The sequence below is a fragment of the Pithys albifrons genome, chromosome 30 (genome assembly GCF_047495875.1).
Source record: "Pithys albifrons albifrons isolate INPA30051 chromosome 30, PitAlb_v1, whole genome shotgun sequence".
Taxonomy (NCBI): domain Eukaryota; kingdom Metazoa; phylum Chordata; class Aves; order Passeriformes; family Thamnophilidae; genus Pithys; species Pithys albifrons.
In genome coordinates this window covers 325,993-347,500 of record NC_092487.1, presented here as the reverse complement: position 1 = coordinate 347,500, position 21,508 = coordinate 325,993, and the positions used below count along the sequence as shown (strand labels likewise).

Sequence of the window (21,508 nt, the reverse complement as noted above, 5' to 3'; positions counted from 1 at the left end):
TTTAAAGGTAGAACAGGGTTGGTAGAACCTTGTCAAGCAATTCAATGGTAGGACAGGGTTGATAGAACTCTGGAAAGAAATTCAGTGGTGGGACAGGGTTGGTAGAACTTTGTCAAGCAATTCAGTGGTAGGAGAGGGTTGATAGAACCACCCCCTACATGGAGCTTCAAAACTGAGCTCCACCTGCCACTAAAGCCAAGCTAAGGCTGCAGCTCATTTCTGTACCAGCTTCAGGAACTCAGAGTTGGGAATCCTCGAAGCCCTCAGCAAGAATTCCTTCAGGAAGCTGGAGAATTCCAGCCCTGAGCCCTCTGCAGGACCAGCAAAGTTGCTTTGACAGCCATTTAGTCCCACAACAGACTTTCATGTAGAATTCAGTGAATTTTCATTAAAAGAACAGATGAAAAAGGATGCAAAGAATGAACAACTTACTTGAGTCCCAGAGGAGAAGTGAGGAGAAGCTGCTGGGAGAGCTGAGGAGAAGCTGCTGGGAGAGCTGAGGAGAAGCTGTTGGGAGAGTTGTGAGAGGCACAAGGTTTTATACTCCAGCTGGGCCAGTCTGGAGGATCTGACCCACCTTTGGCACGTGATGTTGGAGCAGATTCCAACCAGCACCCAACGACTCATGGTTTCTAATCACTGTCTGCAATCCTTGGGCAGTTCCCACCTTTCCATCACACCTCACCACGTCATGGTCAGGCTCAGCCTCCCTGAATCCATCCCCAGGGTTTGTCCTCTGCAGGATACAACTCAAACCATCTGCTTAACAAATATATTATAGTTCAGACCTTTTATATTTTGGATCCACTCATAGATGGGGGCACAGAAACCAATAAATCCTCCAGCCCTCAACTTTCCCTGGAATCCACACAGTGCAGGAGACACACAGAGAGGGGGAAGCTCCAGGTTCTTTTATTCTCTTTGCCCTCTAAGAGGATTTTCCAGGGCAAGACTTCGAGTGGCAGAGACCTGATGGCACCAAGGGTTCGATTCCTTGATCAATATAATAATTAATCCCATTGATGGGGGAGATTAAAGGATTCAGACCCTCAGCAAGGAATTAATTACAGCAATAAATTCCCATTGTGGCCTCATGGGATGGTCTTTAAGATGGAGAAGACTGTGAAACAATCACAAAAAAAATGAAAAAAGGAACTTGATTCATTGCCAGAAAGAAGCAGCAAAGGGAGTGGGTTGATACCAGGAAGGACCTGGAGGTCCATGAGTTGGGGTGTTGTGTCACATCTGATGAAATGGGCAACACCAGAGTCATCAGGGTAAGTCAGGAAACTTTGCACACACCAAGATGAGCTGAACAGGCAATAAATATCTGTTGGTAAAGCAGAAAATCCTCATGAGCAAGAGCTTTTCAGGTGCTGTTTGCAACCATTGGAGGTCTCTCTGAAGGAGGGAAAAGGAAGTATCAGATTCATCAGGGAGATTTTTGGCACTTCCCAGACCTGTGACAGCTCCATTTGCAGGTCTGGAGTTGATGCTGAGGGATGAACAAGGAGAACTGTATCAAAATATGTGACTAAGAGCTGTTTCTCCAGAGGTTTCATGCAAGGATGGCCAAGGATTACAGAGTGGGAAGTGTTGCTGAGCTGTGGCCTTGTGGACACCAAAAATTCCTTCAGAAATTCATCATTTCCTCACTGTTGTTTCTTTATTCCTTTCACTGGTTCCATCAAAACCTTTGAAGGAAAGGAAGAAAAATAAACAGTGAGGGACAAAACAGGACCATCCCCAAGAGTCACATCCTGTGTCCCAGAGGATCATCCAAACCCTCCTGGAGCTCTGCCAGTCTTGGGGCTGTGCCCAAACCGTGGGGAGCCTGGTCAGTGCCCACCACCCTCTGGGGGAAGAACCTTCTGATCCAACCAAACCCTGGTCAGTGCCCACCACCCTCTGGGGGAAGAACCTTCTGATCCAACCTAACCCTGGTCAGTGCCCACCACCCTCTGGGGGAAGAACCTTCTGATCCAACCTAACCCTGGTCAGTGCCCACCACCCTCTGGGGGAAGAACCTTCTGATCCAACCAAACCCTCCCCTGACACAACTCCAGACCATTCGAGAACCTCAGAATCTGCTGAGTTGGAAAGGACCCACAAGGATCAGCGAGTCCAACTCCTGGCTTTGCACAGGACCATCCCCAGCAATCCCACCCTGTCTCTCAGAGGATCATCCAAACCCTCCTGGAGCTCTGGCAGCCTTGGGGCTGTGCCCATTGCCCTGGGGAGCCTGGTCAGTGCCCACCACCCTCTGGGGGAAGAACCTTCTGATCCAACCTAACCCTGGTCAGTGCCCACCACCCTCTGGGAGAAGAACCTTCTGATCCAACCTAACCCTGCTCAGTGCCCACCACCCTTTGGGGGAAGAACCTTCTGATCCAACCAAACCCTGGTCAGTGCCCACCACCCTCTGGGGGAAGAACCTTCTGATCCAACCTAACCCTGGTCAGTGCCCACCACCCTCTGGGGGAAGAACCTCTTTCTAATCTCCAACCTAACCCTGCCCTGACCCAACCTCAGCCCACTCAATGAAGAAATACCTTCATTGACCCTGAAGTCCCACAGGTAAATCAATTTTAAATTAAAAATGCAAAACACAAAATGCATTTTTCTCTGTTTTCTCTATTTCACATTAATTTTTTCCACACCTTGAGGCAGCTTTTCCAATTCTCCTTACAGTCATTTTTAGAGGTGAGTTGAACTTCACTTTAGCCCAACCCCTGCCCCAAAAAGGACACAATTTCCATGGTCACAGAGCAGGAGAGGGCTGAGAGTCAAAGAGCTTTGAGGGCTCTGGGTTCCAGGTGCTTTTATACAGTTTCTCAGCTTGCCCTGGGGAAAGGGAACTGTTCCCAACCTCACTTGTCCTCCTTGTCCCTCAAACACTCTTATTTTTGCATCTGTCACTCAATCAAGGTAATTAGTGATCTTTGTTTCTCCAAAGTAACTCCACCTCAGAGGGTTTTAAATCTTCATCACGGCCCAGAAACTTCTTGCCTGTCAAACAGGGAGGGTGATTTCCATCTTTGTTACAACTCTGACAACGTTCCTGGGCACAGAGGGCGACGGATCTTCAAAGGAATTGTTCAAATTATGTTGTTGTGTTAGAACTTAACCAATATCTCCATCTGGGTTGGCCATTTCTTGGTGTTTGGTTGTTTTTCACAGTGTTATAAATACCAAGTCAGAGCTGGAGATGGACATCCCATGTCATGGAATCCTGGAATGGGTTGGGTTGGAAGGGACCTTAAAGATCAGCCAGTTCTACCCCATACCATGGGCAGGGACACCTCCCACTGTCCCAGATTGCTCCAACCTGGCCTTGGACACTTCCATGGATGGAGCAGCCACAGCTTCTCTGCCCAACCTGTGCCAGGACCTGCCCACCCTCACAGGGAAGAATTTATCCCCAATATCCCATCTAAACCTCTACTCTGTCCATGTGAACCCATCCCCTTGTCCTGTCCCTCCAGGCCCTTGGGAATTGTCTCTCCCCATGTTTCCTGGAGCCCCTTCAAGTCCTGCAAGGCCACAGTTGGGTCCCCCCAAAGCTTCTCCTCTCCAGGCTGGACAATCCCAAATGTCCCAGCCCTTCCCCACAGCAGAGCTGCTCCAGCCCTCTGGTCACCTCCTGTGGAGCTGCTCCAGCAGCTCCAGGTCCTTCCTGTGCTGGGCCCGCAGGGCTGGAGGCAGCTCTGCAGGTGGGGTCTGACCTGAGGGGGCAGAGGGGCAGAGCCCCCCCTGCCCTGCTGCCCACCTGGGCACCAGCCCAGGGCTGCCCATGGCCATGTCCAGCCTCTGCCCCACCAGCCCCTCCAGGTCCTTTGCCATCTGGATTGATCCCAGGGGTTGTCCCCAAAACCCTCCAAGTCCTTCCCCATCTGGATTGATCCAGGGGGTTGTCCCCGAAACCCTCCAAGTCCTTTCCCATCTGCTCATCCCCAGCCTGGATTGATCCAGGGGGTTGTCCCACCAAGTTTTTCTCCATCTGGGTTGATCCAGGGGTTGTCCCACCAGTCCCTCCCAATCCTTCTCCATCTGGATTGATCCCAGGGGTTGTCCCACCAGCCCCACCAAGTCCTTCTCCATCTGGATTGATCCAGGGGTTGTCCCTCCAAGTCCTTCTCCATCTGCTCATGCCCAGCCTGGATCGATCCCAGGGGTTGTCCCACCAGTCCCACCATTCCTTCTCCATCTGGATTGATCCCAGGGGTTGCCCCACCAGCCCCACCAAGTCCTTCTGCATCTGGATTGATCCCAGGGGTTGTCCCACCAGCCCCACCAAGTCCTTCTCCATCTGCTCATGCCCAGCCTGGATTGATCCAGGGGGTCACCCCAACCCAAGTGCAGCTCCTGCTCTTGCACTCAGCCCTGCCCAGGGCACAGGGGGGTTTCTGGGCAGGGTCTTGTCCAACCTCTCCATCTCCTCTTTGGTCGCTCCCACCTCTCCACACAAAGGTCCTTGACTCAGTGTCAGGGCAGGAGATGAAAGGCTGAGGAGCCAAGGGCTCCTCCCAGATTTCCCTCTGAATCAACAAGTGCATTTTTTGGCCTCAGACTTTTAATAATAATCCCATTAAGAAATCAACAATAAAAATTACCCAATTCATTTGGGTGTTGGACAAATGAGTGGTTGGGTAGAGAGAGGTGAAAAAAACACGGATTTTCCATTGTCTCCAGATAAGAAAACACCAAGATTGAGAAATAATAATGGGAGTGTTAAAATGGGCAACAACTAAACTGGTGTGATCACAAAGCAAACGTGATTTCCAGGGAGAGGGATAAAAAGGAGTCCAGAAACTGAGATTAGTTCAGGTCTGAGGAGGAAGAAGAGTTTTGGCTGAGGATGAAGAGAAGAAGACAATGATTCAGAAATTCGGAGGGAAAGGATTTAGCCCAGATGAGCCACTTGCTGATCCTTTGAGAAGGGCCACTCCTAACTCAGGAGCCTGTGCCTGGTGTGAACCCACCCTCTGGAAGGTGCTGAGCCCATGAAAGACATGCCAGAAACCAGAAACCTCAGGTTTCTTAAGCCTTAAACCATATTAAGGATTTTCCCAGTGAGTAAAACGCTGCTCCTTCCAAGCCTGTAACACCCACGTGAAATGGGAAGTGACTGCTGAGGATTTCCAGCAGAGCTGATTGAGACAGAGGCCAAATGATTTACCAGCCACCCCCTGGCAATTAAATGAACCTCTGGGAGGGGATCCCGGGCATGTCTTGTACTCGTTAGTGTTATTATTTATAATTATCATTCTATTATCTCTTGGCTTATGGCAACGGGGTTGGCGCCCAGAAACCACGAAAACAGAGAGCTCAGAGTCACCCCTGGCAGGAGCCAAGAAACCAAACCAGCTCCTTTCAGGGATGCTGAAAGGGAGGATTATCAGCCCCACTGGGGTGGGTTGTCCTCACCCCAAACAGGGCAATGAGGGCACCTAAAACCTCTCCCCATAATCTTGGCAGAGTCTTGGCACAGGTCACTGTACCTTAATCTTGACCTTGGCCTGGGTCTGTACTCAACATTCTCTTCTGTTTCCCATGTTGTGTTTTGCCTGAAGGGAAAGGAAGGGCCAAAACTCTTATTCCCAAAGTAGGATCAGGAGCAAGAGCAGGGAATGTCTGTTTAAATAAATAATAAAGAGCAAAGAAAACAAGAGCCTTTCCATCCCAGCTGGAGAACCCACAGGAATGCACATTCCAGGGCAAGGACAAGGTTCCTTCCATGAGTTTTGCTCTCAAGAGGGACCCATCACATGTAATTTCATTCACTAAAGGCTTTGAGCAATAATTCTGACTTCTAAGTCCCTGAAGCTCCTCAAATTAAGCACAGGAAGACCCCAGACCTTGAGCACTCCCTTTGCTCTGTGTCCTCTTCCACCAGGTCAGGACCTGGATATAATTTCCCAGCTGTAAATTCATTTTAATGCCAAACCCTTTGTGTAACCAGAGCAGGGTCTGCTGTGATGCTTCAGACATTAAAGGTGCTCCATCTTGGAGTTTGATGCTTTGAAGCTCCGACATGTGGAAGGAGGAAGTTCATTTTTGTGATGAGTGGAAAGAAACCAAAGGGTGAAGCCCAAGCTGGTTTGGACATGAGGAGTTTCCCTGGGCTGTGATACCATTCAGCTCCTCGTTGCTCAAGAGCAAACAATATGCAAAGATTCCTCCACCCCTTGACGTGACAAATGCAGGGAAGTTTGGTGTGTAACTCGGAAGGGCTGAATGCCCAAAGGGTGGCTCAGACCCTGGGCAATGGTATAAAAGTGCTCAGAGCACACAGAGCTCTTCAACCCACTTCTCTTGGCTTCTCCTCAGTGGTGAACTGGGTAAGTCAAACTCCAAAGCCACTTTAATGGGATTTCCATGGAATGGTTTGGGTTGGAAGGGACCTTAAAGATTGAGATTTATGGGATCATAGATTGGTTGTTTTAAGGTACTTCTGTACTTGATGTACCTTCACCTCTTATGGGTAGAATGTTCTGGAACTTCTTTCACACTGACAGGCTTTGGAGGGTTTGGGATTTATAGGGGAGTTTTTGAACTGTAGGAGATTTAAAATCATGGAATGGTTTGGGTTGGAAGGGACCTTAAAGATTGAGATTTATGGCATCATAGATTGGTTGCTTCAAGGTACTTCTGTTTGAGTACTTGATGTACCTTCACCTCTTATGGGTAGAATGTTCTGGAACTTCTTTCATCCTGACAGGCTTTGGAGGGTCTGGGATTTATAGGGGGAGTTTTGAACTGTAGGAGATTTAAAATCATGGAATGGTTTGGGTTGGAAGGACCTTAAAGATTGAGATTTATGGAATTATAGATTGGTTGTTTCAAGGTACTTATATTTGAGTACTTGATGTACCTTCACTTCTTATGGGTAGAATGGAATGTTTATTTTCATTAAAACAAAGAAATATTCTGGAACTTCTTTCATCCTGACAGGCTTTGGAGGGTTTGGGATTTATGGGGGAGTTTTGGACTGTAGGAGATTCAGAATCATGGAACGGTTTGGGTTGGAAGGGACCTTAAAGATTGAGATTTATGGGGTCGTAGATTGGTTGTTTCAAGGTACTTATGTCTGAGCACTTGATGTATCTTCACCTCTTATGGGTAGAATGTTCTGGAACTTCTTTCATCCTGACAGGCTTTGGAGGGTCTGGGATTCATAGGGGGAGTTTTGAACTGTAGGAGATTTAAAATCATGGAATGGTTTGGGTTGGAAGGGGCCTTAAAGACTGAGATTTATGGGATCATAGATTGGTTGTTTTAAGGTACTTCTGTACTTGATGTACCTTCACCTCTTATGGGTAGAATGTTCTGGAACTTCTTTCACACTGACAGGCTTTGGAGGGTTTGGGATTTATAGGGGAGTTTTTGAACTGTAGGAGATTTAAAATCATGGAATGGTTTGGGTTGGAAGGGACCTTAAAGATTGAGATTTATGGCATCATAGATTGGTTGCTTCAAGGTACTTCTGTTTGAGTACTTGATGTATCTTCACCTCTTATGGGTAGAATGTTCGGGAACTTCTTTCATCCTGACAGGCTTTGGAGGGTTTGGGATTTATAGGGGGAGTTTTGGACTGTAGGAGATTCAGAATCATGGAATGGTTTGGGTTGGAAGGACCTTAAAGCTCATCCAGTCCCACCTCCTGCCCTGGCCAGGGACACCTTCCACAAGCCCAGGTTGCTCCAAGCCCTGTCCAGCCTGGTCTTGGGCACTTCCAGGGATGGGGCATCCATGGAATTACCCATGCCAAGGCCTCACCACCCTCAATGGGAGGAATTCCTTTCTATCACCTAATCTGAAATGGAATAATCCATGCCAGGGGTTGGAACTCAATGATTTTTTAGGTCCCTTCCAACCCAAACCATTCTGTGACTCTGTGAGTAACTTCTGTGATATTTTATGTCTTGAAGAAACGAGGGCTCCCCTTTGCCAACCCCCCGTCAGCCCTGACCTCTCTTCTCTCCACCCTGTCTGTTCCAGCCTCACTCCCAAACAGCAGGATGTCCTTCTCCAGGCAGATTTGCCCCTCCAGCTGCTTCTCCCCCTGCGAGGTGACCTGTCCCCAGCCCTTTGCCAACGCCTGGAGCCAGCCCTGCGTCACCTCCTGCGGGGACTCCCAAGCCGTGGTCTACCCTCCTCCCGTCTCCATCGTCTTCCCAGGGCCCATCCTGAGCTCCTGCCCCCAGGAGAGCATCGTGGGCAGCTCAGCCCCTCTGGGAATGGGGGTTTCCATGGGCTGGGGCAGCTCTGGGGTTGCTCAGAGCTCCTGGAATTCTGGAGCATCCCTGTCTGGCCGATATTCCTACCCCTGCTATTCCCGGTACTCGGCGTCCCGTGGTGGGAGCTGCAGGCCCTGCTGAGCCCTGCAGGGTCCAGAGCAAAGCCCCAGCCCAGGAGGGAGCAGAGGGCACGTGGCTTTCAGAGGGGCAGCAAAGCCCCAGCAAAGCCTTCCCAGCTCCTCTGTGCTCTCTGGATGAAGTTCTGCTGCTGGGAAGTCCTTGCCCTCCTTCAATTAAAGTTGATGTTGCACCACAACACTTGTTTTCGGGTTTCTTCTTCTCCTCAGCTGAGAACTATTGGCCAATGGGGCTGAAATGATGCCTGAGCTGAGGGCCAGGCTCGTGGGGGTGTTGATGACAAGGTGTCCTGGTTGCCAGGGGTGTGTTGTCCATTTATCCCCAAGATGGGGTTGGTCCTGAAATATTCTGAGAGGATTCATGTGAAAGGGGTGGGATAAGGGATCAAGGAAGACCTTCTCAATCTCTGCAACTCCCTGAAGGAGGGGAGAGCCAGGGGAAGGGTGGGATCTGCTCCAGGGAACAGGGACAGGCCAAGGACAAGGGTGGGATCTTCTGCCACGGAACAGGGACAGGCCAAGGGGAAGGGTGGGATCTTCTGCCAGGGAAAAGGGACAGGGACAGGGACAGGGACAAGGAACAGGGACAGGCCAAGGGCAAGGGTGGGATCTTCTGCCAGGGAACAGGGACAGGCCAAGGGCAAGGGTGGGATCTTCTGCCAGGGAAGAGGGACAGGCCAAGGGCAAGGGTGGGATCTTCTGCCAGGGAACAGGGACAGGCCAAGGGCAAGGGTGGGATCTTCTGCCAGGGAACAGGGACAGGCCAAGGGCAAGGGTGGGATCTTGTGCCAGGGAACAGGGACAGGCCAAGGGCAAAGGGCCTCAGGCTGTGCCAGGGGAGGGGCAGGTGGGACATGAGGAGGAATTTCTTTGTGGAAAGGGTGGGGAGGCCTTGGAAGGGGCTGCCCAGGGAGGGGGTGGAGTCCCCACCCCTGGAGGTGTCCAAGGAATTTCTGAATGTGGCACTGACTGTTGATCAATCTAAGGTTGGACTCCACACTCTTGGGGGTCTTTTCCATCCAGTCATTTCACTGGATCATTTAACCAGAATTCACCTCCATCCTCTCCCCACCTCACAAACAGAAAGAAGTGACCTCAGAGTCTGCTAATTTTAAAAAATCTCTTTTCTGCTTAAAGGCTTCTGCTAATTGCAAATGCCACTGCTTGGGATAGAATCCCACCCTACCCTGGCACAGTCTTGGCTTCAGCTTTGGCATGGACATGCCCCAAACCCAGGGAAGAAATTTCTTTTTCTGGCTCTGAAGAGCATTTTATCCTTTTCTAATCCTGAAGGGCCCAAACTCTCATTTCTAAAGGAATTGAGGACTTGGGGCTGGAAGAAAACTCTCATTGGTGGTGACTGGAAATTAAATGTAGCATCTGGAGGAGAAATAAGGGAGCCCAGAAGGAAGACAATGGGTGGAATGAACACAGGTCAGTGCTGGGCAATATTGGCTTTAATGGGCACAAGAAGCAAACCCAACAGTCCCAACAACACAAGGAACAAGCACAAACATTCAGGACCTTTTTCTATCACAAAGCTCATGCAATCACTACACGAATTTCTGCTTTCCTGTCTAATTCCAGCTCCACATCCGTGATTTTCTGTGGGGTTTTCCACATCTTCGCAGTGAATTCCCAGGAATTCTTTAGCAGGGGCCACAACTCCCTCGGCTGCAGGTGCTGTACTGGCGGTAAAGGCAAGGGCTGCAATTCCCCCTTCCCAGGGAGGAACACCCTGAATTGTAGGACCTACTGGAATTCCACACCCCTCCAGAACCGTTGGAACTTCCAAACAGGACAGAGCCCCTCAAACCAACAGCATTCCCATAACCCCTGTAGCCAAGAGAACCCCCAGAAGAGCCAAAGGAGCGGGCAATGCCCACGGGGGTGCAGCTGCCCACGACGCTCTCCTGGGGGCAGGAGCTGAGAATGGGACCTGGGAAAGTCAGGACAACTGGTGGGGGGTAAATGACAGCCTTGGAGTCGTCACAGGAGGTCACACACAGCTCGTTGCAGGCATTGGTGAGGGGCTGAGGGCACGTCAGCTCACAGGGGGTGCTGGAGGGCAGGCAAAGGTCTCCGCAGTAAGACATGGCTGTGGGAAGGGCAGGAGATGCTTTTGGTGTCCAGATGTTGGTCTAAAACACAGGAAGGAGGTGAAAAATAACACCCAGAAACTCCCAGTTGGTGCCCAGCAAAGGATGAGAACCACCTGCCCAAACAACCATCCTAAAAATCGATTTACAGCATCAAAGTGGTTCTGCAGCTCAAAGTAACACCCAGCAGTTGGTACTTGGTGCCCAGCAAAGGATGAGAACTTGGTGCCCAGCAAAGGATGAGAACTTGGTGCCCAGCAAAGGATGAGAACTTGGCTAAACAATCCTAAAAATCAATTTACAGCATCAAAGTGGTTCTGCAGCTCAAAATAACACCCAGCAGCTCCCAGTTGGTGCCCAGTAAAGGATGAGAACTTGGCTAAACAATCCTAAAAATCAATTTACAGCATCAAAGTGGTTCTGCAGCTCAAAATACCACCCAGCAGTTGGTACTTGTTGCCCAGCAAAGGATGAGAACCACCTGCCCAAACAACCATCCTAAAAATCAATTTACAGCATCAAAGTGGTTCTGCAGCTCAAAGTAACACCCAGCAGTTGGTACTTGGTGCCCAATAAAGGATGAGAACTTGGTGCCCAGTAAAGGATGAGAACTTGGCTAAACAATCCTAAAAATCGATTTACAGCATCAAAGTGGTTCTGCAGCTCAAAGTAACACCCAGCAGTTTGTACTTGGTGCCCAGCAAAGGATGAGAACCACCTGCCCAAACAACCATCCTAAAAATCAATTTACAGCATCAAAGTGGTTCTGCAGCTCAAAGTAACACCCAGCAGCTCCCAGTTGGTGCCCAGTAAAGGACGAGAACTTGGTGCCCAGTAAAGGATGAGAACTTGGCTAAACAATCCTAAAAATCAATTTACAGCATCAAAGTGGTTCTGCAGCTCAAAATACCACCCAGCAGTTGGTACTTGTTGCCCAGCAAAGGATGAGAACTTGGCTAAACAATCCTAAAAATTGATTTACAGCATCAAAGTGGTTCCACAGCTCAAAATAACACCCAGCAGCTCCCAGTTGGTGCCCAATAAAGGATGAGAACAGGCTAAACAATCCTAATAATCGATTTACAGCATCAAAGTCTTCCATAGCAAGACTGGACAAGAAGAGGAAAGAATGAAAAGCCCCCTGTGCTCAAGGCAAAGTGTTTTAAACCCTCTGAGGTCTTTAAGTCTCGGATCATCTCCCCAAATCCTCATCTCTCAAAGCCCAGAACGGGCAGTTCGTAGCAGAGAAACAAAGTTTAGCACTGAAAGCCAAGATCTAACAGGCAAAATAAGCTCGGACTTACCCGATGCGCTGAAGAGGGAAAGTCAGGAGATGGCTGTAAACAGCCTTGAGCTGCGAGTGCTTTTATAGAATCCCTCCAAGCAGCCGGAGGGTAAAAGACTTCTTTGTAGGTGATTATCTCATTTACATGCAAATCAGACGTTGTTAGTTGGCTCGGGCAAGTGCTGTAATTACCTTTCTGAGGGGTAGTTGTTGGGAGCCCCATGAAGTGATACCCATCTGGCTGGTGCTTTGGCTTCCTCTTGATCACTGGTTGTGTGGAGGACGTGAAATCATGAAATCATTTCACTGGGAGAAGAACTGCAAGGTCATGGAGTCCAAACTTTGGACCATCCACATCTCCAGCATTTGGACCATCCACATCTCCAGCCCTTGAACCATCCCCACCTCCAACCCTTGAACCATCCCCACCTTCAACTTTTGACCCATCCCCACCTCCAACCTTTGGACCATCCCCACCTCCAGCCTTTGGACCATTCCCACCTCCAACCTTTGACCCATCCCCACTTTCATCCTTTGGACCATCCCCACCTCCAACCCTTGAACCATCCCCATCTCCAACCTTTGGACCATCCCCACCTTCAACCTTTGGACCATCCCCATCTCCAACCTTTGGACAATCCCCACCTCCAACCTTTGACCCATCCCCACCTCCAACCTTTGGACCATCCCAACCTCCAACCTTTGAACCATCCCCACCTCCAACCTTTGGACCATCCCCACCTCCAACCTTTGAACCATCCCCACCTCCAACCTTTGGACCATCCCCACCTCCAACCTTTGGACCATCCCAACCTCCAATCCTTGAACCATCCCCACCTCCAACCTTTGGACCATCCCCACCTCCAACCTTTGGACCATCCCAACCTCCAAACTTTGACCCATCCCCACCTCCAACCTTTGGACCATCCCCACCTCCAACCTTTGGACCATCCCAACCTCCAACCTTTGGACCATCCCCATCTCCAACCTTTGAACCATCCCCATCTCTGACCTTTGGACCATCCCCATCTCCAACCTTTGGACCATCCCCACCTCCAACCTTTGGACCATCCCCACCTCCAACCTTTGAACCATCCCCACCTCCAAACTTTGAACCGTCCCCACCTCCAACCTTTGGACCATCCCAACCTCCAACCTTTGAACCATCCCCACCTCCACACTTTGAACCGTCCCCACCTCCAACCTTTGGACCATCCCCACCTCCAACCTTTGGACCATCCCCACCTCCAACCTTTGAACCATCCCCATCTCCAACCTTTGAACCATCCCCATCTCTGACCTTTGGACCATCCCCATCTCCAACCTTTGGACCATCCCAACCTCCAACCTTTGGACCATCCCAACCTCCAACCTTTGGACCATCCCCATCTCTGACCTTTGGACCATCCCCACCTCCAACCCTTGAACCATCCCCACCTCCAACCTTTGGACCATCCCAACCTCCAACCTTTGGACCATCCCCACCTCCAACCTTTGGACCATCCCCACCTCCAACCTTTGGACCATTCCCACCTTGGCAGCCAGAGCAGAGCACTGAGTGCCAAGTTTTAAACCAACAGAGTGGATGTTTAAGTCAGAAATTAGGAAGAAGTTGTTCCCTGTAAGGGTGGGCAGGACCTGGCACAGGTTGGGCAGAGAAGCTGTGGCTGCCTCATCCCCCATGGAAGTGTCCAAGGACAGGTTGGATGGGGCTTGGAGCAACCTGAGATACCAGAAGGTGTCCCTGCTCATGGGAAGGAGTGGGACAAGATGATCTTTAATGTTCCTTTCAACCCAAACCATTCCAGGATTCCATGTGCTGGTCTAGATGGGATATTGGGGATAAATTCTGCCCCGTGAGGGTGGGCAGGCCCTGGCACAGGTTGGGCAGAGAATTTGTGGCTGCCCCATCCCTGGAAGTGTCCAAGGCCAGGTTGGAGCCACCTGAGATACCAGAAGGTGTCCCTGCTCATGGCAAGGAGTGGAATGAGATGGGCTTTAAAGTCCCTTCCAACCCAAACCATTCCAGGATTCCATGAGCTGAGTTCTATTGGATATCAGGGATAAATTCTGCCCCGTGAGGGTGGGCAGGCCCTGGCACAGGTTGGGCAGTAAAGCTGTGGCTGCCCCATCCCTGGAAGTGTCCAAGGCCAGGCTGGAGCAACCTGGGATACCAAAAGTTGTCCCTGCCCATGGAAAGGAGTGGAGTGAGATGGGCTTTAAAGTCCCTTCCAACCCAAAGCATTCCAAGATTCCATATGCTGAGTTCTATTGGATATTGGGGATAAATCCTGGCCTGTGAGGGTGGGCAGGTCCTGGCACAGGTTGGGCAGAGAAGCTGTTGCTGCCCCATCCCTGGAAGTGTCCAAGGCCAGGTTGGAGCCACCTGAGATACCAGAAGGTGTCCCTGCTCATGGCAAGGAGTGGAATGAGATGGGCTTTAAAGTCCCTTCCAACCCAAAGCATTCCAGGATTCCATGAGCTGAGTTCTATTGGATATTGGGGATAAATCCTCCCCATGAGGGTGGGCAGGCCCTGGCACAGGTTGGGCAGAGAAGCTGTGGCTGCCCCATCCCTGGAATTGTCCAAGGCCAGGTTGGAGCCACCTGAGATACCAGAAGGTGTCCCTGCTCATGGGAAGGAGTGGAATGAGATGGGCTTTAAAGTCCCTTCCAACCCAAAGCATTCCAAGATTCCATGAGCTGAGTTCTATTGGATATCAGGGATAAATTCTGCCCCGTGAGGGTGGGCAGGCCCTGGCACAGGTTGGGCAGAGAAGCTGTGGCTGCCCCATCCCTGGAAGTGTCCAAGGCCAGGTTGGACCAACCTGATGCAGTGGGAGATGTCCCTGCCCAGGGCAGTGGGTGAACAAAATGATTCTTTAGGTCCCTTCCAACCCAACCCATTCCATGTCTCCATGTCAACCCTTGGAGCAAAGCCCTTCCCTTCTCCAGCCCCAAACTCTCCTGTGTTTTTCTCCCAGCCTTTGGGTGAGGTCCATGGCTGCAAATTCAACCCCTGACCATGCCAAGGGGGATAGTGCCAACTTTCTGAGCTGGCATTTTGCCTCTGGTTTGGGCAGGAGGGAGGAGAATTCTTGGTGTGTGGGACCGGCAGCAGCTGCAGCTCCTTCCCCTCTTGTTTACACCCTTCACTAATTAAACCCTGTGCTTTAGGGTTGGATTAACTCCTGTGGGTTGGTTATGAGGAAGCTCCAGGTGACACTTAACCTGCTGTTGTTCTAAATTTATTTTTTTTTTTTTGTCCCAGAATGAAGGACTTCAAAGCACCTCCATGTGATTAACGTGTTGCAGGTACAGAGCTCTGCTGTAATAAAATTAATTACATGTTGCTGAGGGTTTAGGGCTTGATAATGAGTAATAGTTTCACTTTGAAACATAATCTTGCCCTCCTCCTGAGCAAACCCTTTGTGGCTCTGCAGATCTTTGTCACAAAAGACAATTTATGTTAAATTTATGTTAAATTTACAAACCTTCTGGTGTAAATTTCTTCTATCAGTGGGAAAATACATGAGAGGATTTCCCTGCATCAAATCTCAGCTTAAGCTTTTAAAAGCTCTAGAAACCAACCTTGTGGTGTGAGGAATTCAGCTCTCCTAATTCAACATATTTAACACAAATTATCTAAGCCTTCCTTCACCAGGGATGGTCCTGCTTGTTGTTTTCCTGTGGAAAGAATTTCCAATTCACTGCAGAAATTGAGATTTATTTCCTTTCCAGCTGAAGGATCTGGAGTTCTTCAACAGATGGACATTGAAGCCACAATTCTCAACATCTAATGAGAAGTTTTATACATTTGCTTTGAAAACAAATGTTTTCTCTCTGGACAAGCTCCAACATCTCAATGTATTTTTGTCACTTCAAGAAGGACTCTGAGGTCCAGTTGCCCTTGGAAATTGTCTCTCCCCATGACTTTGTAGCTCCTTCAGGTCTTGGAAAGCCACAATTAGGTCCCCCCAAAGCTTCTCCTCTCCAGGCTGGACAATCCCAACATTCCCAGCCCTTCCCCACAGCAGAGCTGCTCCATCCTCCCATCCTGGTCATGCTCAAGTGTCTGTGAGTTGTTTTTGCAATCCAAGAGGGTTTTTTATCACCCTTTGTGATCTCAAGGGGACTTTTCCTTCAGGCAGCCCCAAACCAGATAAGGATGATGAGGTGCCCATGCCCTGCCAGGGCTGTGTTGACATCCCTGCCCTGGGCTGGTTCTTCTGGTGATCACCAAGAAGTTAAAGAGAAGTGACCAAACCACCCACCGGGGCAGGCAGGGAGTTTTTTGCACCAGTAGAATCTTTGAGGCCTCTGTGACTCATTGACCCCAAACCTGCCAAACTGGTTCAAAACTGCCCCCTGCAGCCAGGGGAGAGAGTGGGACAGCCCTCCAAAAACCCAGGAGAGAAGCCAGAGGTTGAAGGTTGAAGGTCCCAAATCTTTTCTGTGCCCTGCAGAGGGAACCCACCTGGCTGTCTCAGCCCTCAATGAGGTGCCTAAAGCAAAAATATCTCTAAAAAAACCCATATCTTGTCTCACTTTGCACTGAGAGACTCTGAGGGAAGGGAGAGTTGAGTCTCTGTAAGCCCCAAACACGCAGCAAATGATAAATCAGTAAAAACAAAGGGCAGGAGGGAGAGAATTCCTTCAACTCTTTGACACTTTTAATTCTCTCCTGAGGAATCAAATTTCGGATTAACAATTATGGACTCATTATCTTCTTACATGGACTATAAATTCCAGTAATTGTCAGAAGCTTCAGTTGTCTTGGACACCCTGAGGGGGCAGATGCAGCACAAACACAGGCCAGGAGATGTTTCCTGAGGGCTTTTTTCCTTAAAAGAATAAAATAACAACCTGTGGAATGGCAGGAGAGAGATTGATAGACCTTGTCTAGATGCAACCAGCCCAGTTATATTTAACAATTAATATCAGCAGTGGCTGTTAAGAAACAATTCTCATCTTAATCCTGATTTTCAGGGCATCAGGAGTTGCCTTTGTTGACATTCCCCTCCCTCTGGTCCGTGGTTTGGTCTCTGTGAGTCGACAGGGAAAAGAAATGAATAATTTATAGCATGAAAATAGAACTTTAGGGAGGAGTTTGCAGGAGCTTTGATGGTGGTTTGGGGGTTGGTGGCAGGGGCAGGAGGTGTTCTAAGGGGGGAAATGTGTGTTGTTCTTCCAAGTCAGACCCTCTGAGCACCTTGGGAAGGGCAGGAGGGATGTGTTGGTGGGGATTTGGACCATGGAGTTGAAAAACCAGCTCAGAGACTTCGGGTTTGACTCATGAGAACGTCAATTTTAAAGCTTTCAGAGCTTCTGTTTTACAACCTCCTCGGGGAAACGTCACCAGTGGGACATTTTGGAGGGGATTAATCAACACTGGGGTGTTTTATTCCAGCAATTAGCAGGAGGGTGACAACCTGCTCATCCCCATCGGTGGTGGCATCTCCTGAAATGCCAGTTCTGAGCCAGCCTGAGGCTTTCCCAGGCTGTTGTTCCAGGGATCTCCCAGTGACTCACCACAATCTGCAGATCTTTTTGACACACTGGCAGCAAACTGGTCAACAAGGAGAAAAACAGGAGCAGATTAAGCCCAGAAACACAAATGTTCTCCCTGACAAAGAGCAATGAGTAATTCCAGGGCACGTCCTGACCTTCTCCAAGGAAGTGCAGCCACAATCACAGGGAATCTTCTCACCATCCTGACCTTCTCCAAGGAAGTGCAGCCACAATCACAGGGAATCTTCTCACCATCCTGACCTTCTCCAAGGAAGTGCAACCACAATCACAGGGAATCTTCTCACCATCCTGACCTTCTCCAAGGAAGTGCAGCCACAATCACAGGGAATCTTCTCACCATCCTGACCTTCTCCACCAAAGTGCAGCCACAATCACAGGGAATCTTCTCACCATCCTGACCTTCTCCAAGGAAGTGCAGCCACAATCACAGGGAATCTTCTCACCATCCTGACCTTCTCCAAGGAAGTGCAGCCACAATCACAGGGAATCTTCTCACCATCCTGACCTTCTCCAAGGAAGTGCAACCACAATCTCTGGGAATCTTCTCACCATCCTGATTTCTCCACAGGCTCTGTGGCTTTTCCCCTCCACAAACAGGTTTGGATCTGTATGTCTGGAAAAGCCTCTTCCAGGATCTGAAGGGGCTCCAGGGAAGCTGGAGAGGGGCTGATCATCAGGAACTGGAGTGACAGGACAAGGGATGGGCTCAGACTGAGAAAGGGGAATTTTGGGTTGGATTTTGGGAAGAAATTCCTCCCTGGGAGGTTGGGCAGGCCCTGGCACAGGTTGGGAAGAGAAGCTGTGGCTGCCCCATCCCTGGAAGTGTCCAAGGCCAGTTGGAGCAACCTGGGACAGTGGGAGGTGTCCCTGCCCATGGCAGGAGGTGGAATGGGATGACCTTTAAGGTTCTTCCAACCCAACCCATTCTCTGATTATCCTCCTTTTATGCATTTCTTTTACAAAACAAAACCTTTTGGCTCCTCAGCAGGTCTTGCTGCCTGAAGGTTTGGCAACCAAACAGCATTGCCTGGAATATTTGCAGGGCTGATTCATCTGCAAAGATGAAATCTCGCTGAGGGACTGGGAGGGCTGTGCCCAAACATGTGGGGAAACATTCCTGAAGTGCTTGGAAAATGTTGCTTGCTCAGAATGGAATAAATGTTTATATTTATCCATCTTTTGAACCCTCTCCGGGGATTCATTTTTGGAGCAAACTGGAGCTGTTGTGGAATATCAACCTTTGAACCCTCTCCTGGGATTCATTTTTGGAGCAAACTGGAGCTGTTGTGGAATTATCAACCTTTTGAACCCTCTCCTGGGATTCATTTTTGGAGCAAACAGGAGCTGTTGTGGATTTACAACCCTCTCCTGGGATTCATTTTTGGAGCAAACTGGAGCTGTTGTGGAATTATCAACCTTTTGAACCCTCTCACAGGATTCATTTTTGGAGCAAACTGGAGCTGTTGTGGATTTATCAACCTTTTGAACCCTCTCCTGGGATTCATTTTTGGAGCAAACTGGAGCTGTTGTGGAATTATCAACCTTTTGAACCCTCTCCTGGGATTCATTTTTGGAGCAAACAGGAGCTGTTGTGGATTTACAACCCTCTCCTGGGATTCATTTTTGGAGCAAACTGGAGCTGTTGTGGAATTATCAACCTTTTGAACCCTCTCACAGGATTCATTTTTGGAGCAAACTGGAGCTGTTGTGGATTTATCAACCTTTTTAACCCTCTCCTGGGATTCATTTTTGGAGCAAACTGGAACTGTTGTGGATTTATCAACCTTTGAACCCTCTCCTGGGATTCATTTTTGGAGCAAACTGGAGCTGTTGTGGAATTATCAACCTTTGAACCCTCTCCTGGGATACATTTTTGGAGCAAACTGGAACTGTTGTGGATTTTTAACCCTCTCCTGGGATACATTTTTGGAGCAAACTGGAGCTGTTGTGGATTTATCAACCTTTTGAACCCTCTCCTGGGATTCATTTTTGGAGCAAACAGGAACTGTTGTGGATTTATCAATCCTTTTAACCCTCTCACAGGATTCATTTTTGGAGCAAACTGGAACTGTTGTGGATTTACAACCCTCTCCTGGGATTCATTTTTGGAGCAAACTGGAACTGTTGTGGATTTATCAACCTTTTGAACCCTCTCCTGGGATTCATTTTTGGAGCAAACTGGAACTGTTGTGGATTTATCAACCTTTTGAACCCTCTCCTGGGATTCATTTTTGGACCAAACTGGAGCTGTTGTGGAGAACCAACAGAGGAACAGTTACTGCTGCTCTGCTCAGGGCCAGGTGACCCCAAAGAGTCACTTCAACCCTCACCTCCTCTGGAGCCCCAAACAGACCCACAAAGCCCAAACTTTGCAATGATTGAATATTTAATCAGCTCTTTGGGAAGTTTGTCCCTCCCTCACCTGGAAACATGAATCAATTCTCCTCCCAGCAATGTCTTCTCCTTTCCCTGCCCACTTTTTCCTGCTGCCAGACCCAAACTGGGCTGTTTCATTCCTGTCAGGGCAGAACTTTTTTGGGGTGTTCAGGAAATGCTGTAATTCATGTCAGACACTTCACAAGACACTGAGAGCTGAGTCTAATCTGAGCTCCTCCGTGGAGGAAAATCGATCCCCTTTAGGACAGCAAGTACCTTCTCTCTAAAAAGTGACATCACAACCACCTGCTTTCCATCAAATATCAATGTTGGCCACAAGGGATGACAAACAGAAGACCTGGGAAAGTCATTGGAGGCCTCTTGGGTTGTGAACAGAGACAGAGCTGAAGGGGAGGGACGAGCACGGGCTTATCCATGGGCTGATCTTCAGGAACAGGAGTTGATGAGGACTCTGCAAGAGGTTGTGGTTGTACCAGGAGCAGTCCTGGGTGTGTGGTTGGCAGGAAAGGCTCCAGACACCAACCCAGGATACTCTATGGCGGGTTCATGATGACCCTGGCTGGGAGAACCTGCTTAGACCAGCCTGGAGCATGGACCTGGACTAGACTGAGCATGGACATGGACTAGCCTGGAGCATGGACCTGGTTTAGCCTGGAGCATGGACCTGGACTAGACTGAGCATGGACCTGGACTAGCCTGGAGCATGGACCTGGACTAGACTGAGCATGGACCTGGACTAGCCTGGAGCATGGACCTGCACCAGCATGTACCTGGTCTAGCCTGGAGCATGGACCTGGACTAGCCTGGAGCATGGACCTAGACTAGTCTGGAGCATGGACCTGGACTAGCCTGGAGCATGGACTAGCCCGGAGCATGGACCTAGACTAGTCTGGAGCATGGACCTGGACTAGCATGGAGCATGGACTAGCCTGGAGCATGGACCTGGACTAGTCTGGAACATGGACCTGGACTAGCATGGACCATGGATCTGGTCTAGCCTGGAGCGTGGACTAGCCTGGAGCATGGACCTGGACTAGCCTGGAGCATGGACCTCGTTTAGCCTGGACCTGGACTAGCCTGGAGCATGAACCTGGACTAGCCTGGAGCATGGACCTGGACTAACCTGGAGCATGGACCTGGACTAGCCTGGAGCATGGACCTGGACTAACCTGGAGCATGGACCTGGACTAACCTGGAGCATGGACCTGGACTGGCCCAGAGCATGGACCTGGTTTAGCCTGGACCTGGACTAGCCTGGAGCATGGACCTGGTTCAGCCTGAGCATGGAGCTGGACTAGTCTGGAGCATAGACTTGGACCTGCAGGGAGGTTTTGGAGTCACTGCCAGGTTGTGGCTGAGTCAGTCTGAGCTGATTCCACAGGAGGGAGCAGCTCCAGCACAGAACTGAGACACCAGACACACATCCCAGTTGGGTCCTCCAGCCCCAACAAGGAACTGGACCAATAGATCCACACCCCATCTGGGTCCCAGCATGGAACTGGGTGACCAGACCCTCATCCCAGTTGGGTCCTGCAGCCCCAACAAGGAACTGGGTGACCAGACCCTCATCCCAGTTGGGTCCTGCAGCCCCAACAAGGAACTGGGTGACCAGACCCTCATCCCAGTTGGGTCCCAGCAAGGAACTGGGTGACCAGACCCTCATCCCAGTTGGGTCCTGCAGCCCCAACAAGGAACTGGGTGACCAGACCCTCATCCCAGTTGGGTCCTGCAGCCCCAACAAGGAACTGGGTGACCAGACCCTCATCCCAGTTGGGTCCTGCAGCCCCAACAAGGAACTGGGTGACCAGACCCTCATCGC

At 49.9% G+C, this 21,508-nt stretch overlaps 1 protein-coding gene across 1 annotated transcript; it reads left to right on the top strand.

Moving 5' to 3' along the window:
• Positions 1–6,232: 6,232 nt before the first annotated feature.
• Positions 6,233–8,556, top strand: LOC139683931 (feather keratin 4-like). The gene is made up of 2 exons (XM_071579455.1): positions 6,233–6,341; positions 8,002–8,556. The coding sequence occupies exon 2, from the start codon at positions 8,022–8,024 to the stop codon at positions 8,379–8,381; it is 360 nt and encodes a 119-aa protein (XP_071435556.1). The 5' UTR covers positions 6,233–6,341; positions 8,002–8,021; the 3' UTR covers positions 8,382–8,556.
• Positions 8,557–21,508: the final 12,952 nt, after the last annotated feature.

Excerpts from the sequence above, each read along its gene's own strand:
- LOC139683931 (XM_071579455.1), top strand. The coding sequence starts at position 8,022 with ATGTCCTTCTCCAGGCAGATTTGCCCCTCCAGCTGCTTCTCCCCCTGC.